This window comes from Morone saxatilis, unplaced genomic scaffold (assembly GCF_004916995.1).
Source record: "Morone saxatilis isolate NCDOM2014 unplaced genomic scaffold, NCSU_SB_2.0 Contig10, whole genome shotgun sequence".
Classification (NCBI taxonomy): domain Eukaryota; kingdom Metazoa; phylum Chordata; class Actinopteri; family Moronidae; genus Morone; species Morone saxatilis.
Window position 1 is genome coordinate 16,929,137 of NW_023339652.1, and position 10,545 is coordinate 16,939,681.

The window sequence follows — 10,545 nt, forward strand, 5'->3', positions numbered from 1 at the left end:
TTAAGGCTGTGAAAACTACAAGGAATTGCAATATTCACAACACATTTAAATAGTTAAAATGTTTTTTAGAGAGAGCTCACCCAGGACACATCTTTTCTCCTTTCTTCTCGTGCAGCAAAGCACAGTCGTAGCAGAAAACGTGCTTGCAGGGGATCTGAGGAGATAGAGGGCAAAACATGAACATTTCTCTGTGACTGCCTGCACAGAAAGATCAGCTCAACAAAATCAAAGAACCCTGTACTGATTCCCCCAGAGGGAAAATTAATTCATAAAACATACAAATACATACGGATACATACCATCCTTCCATATAGCTGGATAGGAAGTCCACATTTATCACAAAAGTGAATTGGTACTTCATCCCTCTCTCCAATCAAATTTAACTGTTAAAAACAAGATGAAAATCAGTTTAAACACACCCAAACTACAGCTTCTAGGGTCTTTCTACTTCTTTGTTTGCTCATTGGAGATTAAACGTGAGAATTCCCCTCAGAAGAACAAACGGGAAGATAACCGTTTGAACCAGTCTGAGTGCAGGATTCCTGAGACATCCTGTACTCTGTGCCAGACCTTACTGGGCGTCCACAGGTGACGTACCTTATAGTCCCAAAACAGCGGCTGGGGGAATCTCCTCTGACTTGCAAACACATCACCAGATTTAGCTCCACAATCAAACCTCTCCTCTTGCTTGAAGCCAAAGTTATCTGCACCACACGAGAGACACACATCAATAATGCAACGCAGAAAAAGAGACCGCCCTAAAACCCAGATAAGTGGTGAGTATGCCGTCCAATTCAATTTGCCCTCATGTCAATTATATAATATAGATATCCATAATTATTATGGATATCTCTAGAATATAAACCACTAAATGATTCGAGCCCTCAAAATTAAAAACGTTTGTATTCAAGGTTACAATTATTTACCTCAGTTGAGAGAATATAAGAAGTTCTACTACAGCTTCCTGGTTGCATTAATTGCTAACACATCAGACACAAAATTCTTCTTCAAATTGTTTCAAAAGTTAACTTATATATGGAAGAACAGGAAAACTACATGGGCAAAGGGGGACCACTACAAACACTGACTGATCCTTGTATAGCTATTATTAACTTTTTTTGTCTCTCACACACTTCTTAGCAAGCTCAACTGTAAAGACAGCACACTGTCTCAGTCCCACTAAGAAGGGAGTTTTTTTTTAAGGTCTCAGATCGCAGTTCTAAAAAGGCATAGTTGTGTGCGGCAGACTGTGCCTACCGTCTTCTCCAGCCTCACTTTTAGGTGGCCTGCCGCTGGGTCTCTGCACGCGGGGCTGAGGTTTGATCCTCAAGGGCTGCTTGGATATGAGTTTGATGGGGATTCGTCTGCGAACATCTGGGCCACCCAAACTCCCAGAGCCATCGCTTCCTTGAAGATCATTGTCTGCTCGGGGAAAAAAGGTAGCACAGAAATACAGAGTCACAGCCACCCGATAGGATTTTAGGAAACAATAAGTACAGAATTTAAATGACAAGTTGGAAGCCAATTACAGAACGAGCTTGCGGGAAAAGATGCCTGAAGTAAGGATGCGCAAATGCACTGTCACAGGGTGTGTCACAGTGGCCCCTACCTGTACACAAGACTTAAAACTACATTACAATCCTTTATTATGCTGGGAATGTCACTGAGGGGACACATTCTCTCACAGTAGGGATCAGGGTGTGAAATTAACTTGTACACATCTACCAGCCACTGAAGACATATGTTCAGATTCATCAGCCATTTCATAATAAATCATTATGCTGTGTCTGAAACAGCCACTTTCATATTTTACCAGCATTTGGTTGGTGCTGCTTTCCCACCCTGGTTGACCAAGAAACAATCTAAGTCAATAAGTCTTGTATGTTTGTTATATTAGTTATCACATCCAAATTCATCTTTTGTGAACTCGGTGGTCTGGATTAAGGACTAAAAGCCAAAAACGCTAAGGGGAGGACTTCAGCAAATATTGTGAAGACATGCCATTAGTTATGTGAGCTCTTTCCAACATCTTAGTTAGCTCAGTTAGCACTGTGCTAACTTTGCTCAGTTAGCATTCGCGCCCCAACTCAATCGCAGCTAGCGGTTACGCCTACTGACATGTGCGAAATAAACGCAATGTTCGCAATTTAACGCCTTAACTGTTCAAACTAGGCAGCAACATCACATGTGACCTTACACATTCATTCAGAACTTAACGTTAACTTTTGGTGAACACAGGTGTTGTGGCGTTACTCCATCGCTAGCCTGTGTTTAGCTAACGTTAGCCTGGACCATGCTAGCTATAACGCTGCTCTAGAAGACAACAGGAGGCCGTAGCAAACCCGTCTACTGCCCGGATGGTGTGCCGTTATCTGCGGAGCTGGTACAACAACAACTGTAAGTGCGTGGTGAAAAATATATCACAGAAAAGAAGTTTGCTACCGTCGGCCCTACTGGACATTTTGCTTACCGCTTTGGTCCATGATCCAACGAGTGAGCGCAATGCATTGTGGGATAGATGGGCGAGGAGAAGAGGTGAAGGCAGAGGAAAGGAAAGTGAGTATGGAGAGAGGAGAAAAGGATGTGAGGCGAAGATATGAGAAGAGAAAATAAGTCAAGGAAAGAGAAAAAACAATAGCAAGCAAACAATTCAGGACAGGATGAATAAGAGGTAACCTCTGAAAGTATAAACTCATGGATAATGTCTATCATTCGTTACTGAATGTCTAATATTAACAGATCTGCTGGTAATTAATGATTTAAAATATGTATTAAATCACATAAAACCTTACCTTTTAACAGTTTTCACATTCATATATGGTTTCATATCATTATTGTTTTTTGAGTGTTATAAACAACTGTTATACACACTTTTCTCTATGATGTATGGAAGAAATGGCTTGGGGCCACTGCTGGTATGGTCATCTCAAAGGAGGGCCACTGCACAGTCCAAGTAGTACAAGAATGTGCAATATTTCTGAAAACATTTCCATTGCTAGCATCATACTTAAATAAATGCAAACAGCAGTGTCTGTACATTTTATATAATTGTTGTTGTTCGCAGCCAAACAGCAAATTAGGCCCGGAACCTGTTCTCTTATTATCAGCCATTTACACCAAATAAAATATATTGTTTTAAAAAAGAATTGTATTTTTATTCAAATTGTATATGAAGGATAGTTTAAATTTATATGAAACAACTAGAAAAAAAATAAAAAAAAAGAAGAATCTTGCAGGCCGGATTATATTTTTGACATCATGTTGCAGGACAGAGGACGGCTGGAGGGCCAGAAATGGTCCCCGGGCCGGCAGTTTAGGATCCCTGCCATACAGATCTGGATCTTATACGCAACCGAATACTTGATTGTGAAATTTAATCACTACTGAATACTTAATGTTAAAATTTAAATACCTCTTTATTGATTGTATTGAAATGTTTTATTTTGAAAACCTCATATCTGATTTTAGGTGGTTAGAATTTCCCTTCCAAAAGGTCATTTCAAGTCATGCAAAAACTTGATATCAAGAAACTCCAGGCTACTGGGGATAAACAGTGGAGCCTAATGGAATTGATCAGACCTTTGTCCTATTAGGTTACATTCTGTCAGTCATATGATCCCAAGAAAGATAAGTTCAAGTGAGTGACTGGAAAACCATGACACTAGAATTTCCTGTCTGATTTTTTTTCAAATGGCACAATCTGAAATTTCCGTATGTAAATATCAAAGAGGAGAACCTCATATATTCAGATAGATGGTTTTCTAAAAAAAATATTTAAATTCTATTAATTTAGTGATATTTCAATTTTACAATTAGTTATTCGAGTGCTTATAAAATGAAAATTATTACAGCCCTTAATCGCTTCCATACTCATAACTAGTGATGAATATATGTTATTATTGACATTTCATGGACTGAAACATTATGTATTATTCAATCAATAATAAGAAATAATTGCTGACTGCTGCCTTCCAGCCCACTTCACCTTATTTAAATAAAACAAATCTTATTTTGCAGATCTGCCTGTCCTGATTATCTCACTATTTAGTAAAGTCCACTGCGCTTAACTAGTCACACAACTGAAATACTGTGGGTGTGACCTTGTGTTTTATACATAGTACAGGATATGCTATGAAATATATACAGTATACCTTAATATTGTTTTAAGGTTAGAGGTCTGACTCAGCTACAATACACCCTGGTTGAACTACCTCCCCATATAGCACAGGCAGTGCTCCATCTGTATGGAACATTTATTATGTATATTTAAATTGAACCCAACAAAGAAACAGCAAAAATGTAAACTTTGACTTCTTATATTTACACAAAAAATACACTTTAGTAAGACGGCCACTCCTTCTTATGGCACGTGGATATTTTTCTAGGTGCGTTATAATAAATAACATATAATTATGGTAAGGAATTTGACAATTAGTTCAACTCTAAGTTAAAAGATAACCGTGTCGCACTGTCGCATCATTAACTACTCCACAACCCTTCGCGCTGCCTCGAGTCGGTGCGCGTCCGTGTGGCTCTGCTGCGCGCTCTCGTAACCATGTCGCCATTTTGATTCGAAAAATATGACTGAGTTTTTCCTGCTTTGCATTGCTAAACTTAGCCCCGCGTTTGAATTACTTTGTGCGTGAGTACGAAACATACGCTCTCTATCTGAAATAACAGGTGTTGTTATTAATGTCAAGTAGCAATTGCTGTTGGGGAACAGTTCATGTGGTAGACTTCAAAGCCACATTTGACTAACGTTAGCCAAGTTGAGCTAGCTAACAGCAGCCTGTCTGTCTGTCTGTCTGTCTGTCTGTCTGTCTGTCTGTCTGTCGCAGACTGACGCTTCAAAACAAATCACTATCCGCTCACAGGCTAATGTGTGCGGGCTAACACGGCGAGCTAACTGTTAGCTGGGCAGCTAGTGACTTAGTAGCTGGTTGCTTGACGAAAAACTCCACCAGCAGTCTAATAGAGACGGAAGGAATAGCAGCGGACTTTGAATCAAAGGTAAGTTTTGGACGGAAGGATCGTCGCGACTTTGAGCAACCAGCTAATGTTAACTCTGCTGCTGCATCGACAAAGTTGAACCTAAGTTGGAGAGCTATTTAAGTTGGCTAACTCAGCTTAGTACACGATAACTGGTAGGAGCTAATTAGCCTACGTGCTAATCAGAGGAAAGGAGGAACTAACGTTAACGTTAGCTAAATTGTTTGCTAACTTGATAACTTCTTGCTCAAGGAAATCACCAATTAACACTGATTAAGAAACTAATGTTGATTAATCGGCTAACTTCACCAAAGGAAGCTGTTTAGCTGGTAGATCACTTAACGCCAGTTAACGCAACATAGTCGCTAAGTTAGGTTTAACAGTGGAAGTTGAGTGCCATCGAAGTTAACGTGAATTTTATTAACACTAATATGTTTCTTATATATTACTGCATATATTTAGATTTATTAACTAACGAGCTAAGTAGTTTGGTAGTGTTCTTCACTGCAGCCATTTGGAGTTGGTTAAGGCCAGCAGCGACGGAGCCTTGCTCAGTTACAGAAATGGAGCTAATGTTCACGTAACACAGTCTAGGTTCATTAGTTACCGATGGATAAGAAGAACGGGACCTCGTGTTTAAATGACGGAATGTAATTAACCGTATAATTAATGTAAAGGAAATATACGTTGTTTTTGATCTTGGATTATTTGCTTGTGGTGCCTCAACTGGAGTTGAAGTAAACAGAAATCTGAGCTCCTGCCGCAAGTCAGTTGATGTGCACTTCATGCCAAGGCTATGGCAGCTCAGTTTACATTTCTTTAGCTACACACAGTGTTTCTCTCATTGTTAGATAGTCGTAACTACCTTACGTAACAACATCCTACAATCGAGGCATGCAGATGCACATTTTTTTTGTCATAGGTTGAACTTCCATTTAAAAATAGATCTGTGTATCGTGAGCTGTCATATGTTCTCACATCTCAAGTTATCAAAGTCTGATGCGATGGCTTATTTAGTTTGACAGCCAACAAACCCAAGGTAATGAATATTATGAATTGGAGAAGCAACAGGAACATTTGTGAATGAATATATTGAAGTCACTGTCCATTATTCTCATAAAGAATCTTTAAATATTTTAGGACCACCGTCAGTATATCAAACATTACATACAGACCTGTTTACTTCATTCTACAACTTCAGTGAACCTAATGTAAGTAAGCAGCAACAGGCTGACTAAAACTGAAGCTTTTTGTCCTCAATGTGTGCTGTTGTACTTTGGTTTAGAAAATATACTAATTAATATAATATATCTAATTTCTGAGAATCATATCCTTATATATTATATGCCTGATTTACAATAAGTATATGTTATAAACTTAACTCCACTAGTAGATACACAAATTAAGATCAATCCCATACAGTACCAATGATCAGTTTTGTACAAGGTATCTGGAACAGCATAATAAACAGTTGCTACCAGTTGCATCTTTATTTACACTCAGTAAGTAAAGGAGAACTCGTGTAAAAGTGCAGGTGGAATTTCCTTTTGCTTGATTTCACTGCGTTTTAACTTGCCTAATTACAGACTATTGTTGGCTCACTGCATCTACATATATGGCCTTTACATGCCCCATTGTTCCTCTTTTCATCGTCTTATATGTGCCAGTAGACTGTTTTTGTTGAGGTTGCCTCTGGTGGATTCTATTTTGGATGTAAAGTCAAGCATTTGCTTTCCTGCTCAGTGTCCACAGGGAGCGTTCAGCGGGTTATTATTGCACTTGTGTACTCTGTAAATGTATGCCAGATGGACGCTGCTGCCGCTGCATGTGCAGAGAAGGGAAGGGTCCCCCCCCCCCCNNGGCCCCCCCCCCCCCAGGAAAATAAGGAAAAGAAAAAGGAGGAAGCACTTTGATTTCCTCCTTCAGTTTTACTTCCATGAACAACAGTTGATAGCATGTTGCTCAGAGAGACACGTTAGCTTTGACAAAGGCAGAAGGGTTTTTGTCACTGCGGTTGTGTTAGGTTGTCTAGATTAGCTGCCACAGTAACCACACGAGGGAAAACAAACTAAACATACTTGTGTAGTCACAAAAGCATCAAATACTTGTTCTCGACCCTTTAAGAAACATTCTCCATTTACTGTACCACCATCTGATAGCAATAAACACGTCTCCAATATATGTTGACCATGGCTGCAACTAATAATTATTTTTATTATCAATTAATCTGCAGATTAATTTAGTAGATTAATAAATTTTTTTTTTTTGGTCTATAAAATGTCAGAAAATAGTTTAAAATGTCCGTCCCAGTTTCTCAAAGTCCAAAGTGACTTTAAGTGTCTTGATTGGTCAGTCCTAAACCCAGATATTCGGTTTAATATGATGTAAAACAGAAAAACACAGGAAAGCTCCATATATGAGAGGCTAAAAAGAACAGCAGTAAACATTACTTTAACGATTAAGGGATTATCAAAATAGTTGGGGATTATTTTTCTGTTGATCCACTAACCAATTAGTTGACTAATTGTTGTAGCGTTCATGTTGACATAATCTTGTTCAAGAATAGACTGATGCACACAGTGACTGTGTAAAATACATTTTTTTTCACAAAATAGCCACTGTAAATCCTGAGGGGTCACTTTGTCTTGTTTTGTGTAATCAACCAGATTACAGCACGAAGATGTTCTAGATGTGTTACAGGTAAATTGGGGGGTGTCACAAAAACTCCAAGACAGTGCTTTAAATGACATTTTTAAAATTATTTTTTGGCCTTTCTTCTTTAACAACACAGCTGTGAAGAGTAGACCTACATTAATAAAGTAATAACCATGCTTGTCCAGCTTGCAACTAAATGGTTTTAGTTTTTTGATGTGGCCTCTGTTTTTTTAATGAGACATAAGTTAGTGCTAGGATTGGGTCAGCTTCCGGTTTTTCCAGTCCAGTATAAGTTTAAACCTGTTTGATTTTATGTGAACCGACTGAACTGGCATTTGACTTTATAAGATGTTTTGATTATCACTAGTTGTCAGTTGGAAAGGCACCAAGGTGACAACATTAGACCGACGGTGAGCCTTCTTAACAACAGATTAGTTTTTAATAAGTTTGCAGTGTTGAGAATCTTACTGATATGATATTTTACCCTGCGTGAGATTGATTTACATCCCAGTCATTGTACATTAGTTTTAAGATTAAGAAGAGTACCGAAGTGCCAACGAGAGCAGAGTTTACTTTATTTCTAAAGGACGAACATATGGACGAGATATATCAGCAGCTTTAAGCTGACACATAAGGACAACACAACTTCACAATGGTGCAAAACATACATGATAGCTAATCATGTATACATTCACAACCAGTATTTCTAAAGATCATGAAAATCTAAAATCATGTCTGAATGGTATGTTAACACATTTCTTCTAAAATCTCATTGCACAATTGATGAATAACCTCTGCTCTTTTTGTTGTCGTGCAGGTTATGGTGAGCCTCTCAGCGTCTCATCTCCTAAAGAGGCCTGCGTTTTAAGAGGAGACCCATGCTGATAAATGCCAGGCCTCACCACACTCTCTGTCGTCTGCACAAACACAAATGCCTGCCTGCCCGTGGGGGAGGTCTGATTAAAGATATCCACATTTCATCCACTGGTATGTGTGAGCACTTTCCTGTGTGGCATTTACACGTACCACCAGGATCCTGTTATCCTTATTTTAAATAACAGAGTATATTCATTAAACTAGCTACACCAGTTCCCTATAGGTCTAAATTTGAATGCTGTAGAACACCGCTTTCATGTCAGAGTTATCCTTCAGTGTTTAACCTCAGACTCAGCCATTCTGTCATTTTGATAATCTTGTTGTCTTGTATCTTTGTGGGCATCAACATGCACATTTAGCAAAAACATGGGCTGTTTTTTTATAGCTTTACATGAAAGATCCAAGTAGCGTATGTCATTGTTCTTATGGCGAAATCCTATGAAAACTATTATAAATTCCTATTTTCATCAAAAGTCTATAAATGTCCAAAATGGCCTACATGAATGCAGCATACATTGGAATACTCTATCTTAATGGGATCATAATTTATGTCATTAGAAAATACTGTTTACAAGAGTGTCTCCCTTCCTTTCCCTACCCCTTTCTTTCATTGTTGTGGACACTGCTGGGCCTCCCTGTGTCCCTTCATCCTCCTCCACCTCTGTTTTTTCCCCTTTACCTTCCCCTCATCGCTCTGCTGTCCTACGGCCCAGGGCAGTGTCCCCCGTCCCAGCGGCCACCATGTTTTGGAAGTTCGACCTGCACACCACCTCCCACATCGACCAGCTGCTGGACAGGGAGGACGTGACGCTGAGAGAGCTGATGGAGGAGGATGACGTGCTGCAAGAGTGCAAGGCCCAAAACCGCCGGCTACTCCTCTTCCTCTCCCAGGACCACTGCATGCAGGAGCTGGTCAGCCTCATCACCACAGAGCCGCCCGCCGACCTAGAGGAGAGGAGCCGCTTTAAGTGAGTCCTCACAGTGTTGACTGACACCCGATGACAGGGATGAGTGATGGGTGTCAGGATGGTATAGTCAGTGCAGCCAGTATAAACTACTGTAGTTGCATGAAATTGAATGAATAAAATAAAAGTATAAATAGTTATAGCATTTAGAATATGTCTTTTTCTAAATGCTGCATCATTTAAAACAACATTTTCAACCATCGTACTGTTCTTTGTCTCTGCAATACTGCCCTACCTGGTGCAGTTCATTTGGATTAATATGCACTAAAATCACATATTGTCACTTTTGTGTACTTTTTATTCATATTTTGTCTTAAAAAGAGAAAATATCAAAATACATTTTATAGAGTTGTAGCTGTTGTTTGTGTTTAGAGCCCTGTCTGCTCAGATTTTATTTATTTGTACTGTGTTACATCCTATTTCTACTGCTCCAGTCACTGAAATCCCCCACAGGATTTGATTCAATTTAATATAATCAAATTTTGTTTTGACTTTTTTAGACACATTGAGGCTCAGATGATCAGAAAACATTTCAGAAATGCCATTTATATATCTTTAATTGCACAGAGAATCCTTCTCATTGTCATTCTGTGTTTTTTTTTTTTTAAATAAGGTTTCCCAACATTGCTTGTGAGCTCCTCACGTCAGATGTGTCCATTATAAACGATAAGCTCGGCGGGGAAGAATCTCTCCTCGAGATGCTCTATCACTTCCTGGAGCAGGACCCACCCCTCAACCCGCTACTGGCCAGCTTCTTCAGCAAAACCATCGGCAATCTCATTGCCAGGAAAACTGAACAGGTTAAAGTTAAAAAATCATGGCTTGTCAACGGTTTCTTGAGTAGAACATGTAAATGAGCAATCAGAAGCACTGTTAATGGATTGTACTGAATAGCAAAAAACTGACAAGTACACTTACAACTTACAGTACAAAACAGAAGCCACAAAAAAGTATAATTTCCACATTAAAATCCACAGAAAGTCATCTATTCCTTCTTCCTTATTAAAAATTCCAGAATTTATGAATATGCAAATGTTGTTTCCTGCTGGACACAAGATGT

At 39.0% G+C, this 10,545-nt stretch overlaps 2 protein-coding genes across 3 annotated transcripts in view; one reads left to right on the forward strand and one right to left on the reverse strand.

Moving 5' to 3' along the window:
* The window catches only part of LOC118340340 (E3 ubiquitin-protein ligase Hakai-like), a 4,043-nt gene extending 1,504 nt beyond the window's left edge, over positions 1-2,539 (reverse strand). The window contains 5 exon segments of the mRNA XM_035678240.1: positions 81-154; positions 300-383; positions 598-704; positions 1,258-1,422; positions 2,471-2,539. Of these exon segments, the coding sequence (XP_035534133.1) occupies positions 81-154; positions 300-383; positions 598-704; positions 1,258-1,422; positions 2,471-2,483 (443 nt within the window). The 5' untranslated portion in view covers positions 2,484-2,539.
* A 1,976-nt stretch (positions 2,540-4,515) lies between these two features.
* The window catches only part of ppp6r2a (protein phosphatase 6, regulatory subunit 2a), an 18,759-nt gene continuing 12,729 nt past the window's right edge, over positions 4,516-10,545 (forward strand). The window contains exons 1-4 of one of the 2 annotated variants that reach the window (XM_035674206.1): positions 4,516-5,010; positions 8,462-8,631; positions 9,239-9,488; positions 10,099-10,285. In XM_035674206.1, coding sequence (XP_035530099.1) covers positions 8,523-8,631; positions 9,239-9,488; positions 10,099-10,285 — 546 coding nt within the window. In that variant the 5' untranslated portion in view covers positions 4,516-5,010; positions 8,462-8,522. The remainder of the gene's footprint in view (positions 5,011-8,461; positions 8,632-9,238; positions 9,489-10,098; positions 10,286-10,545) is intronic. The other variant, XM_035674197.1, reaches the window with a different exon arrangement.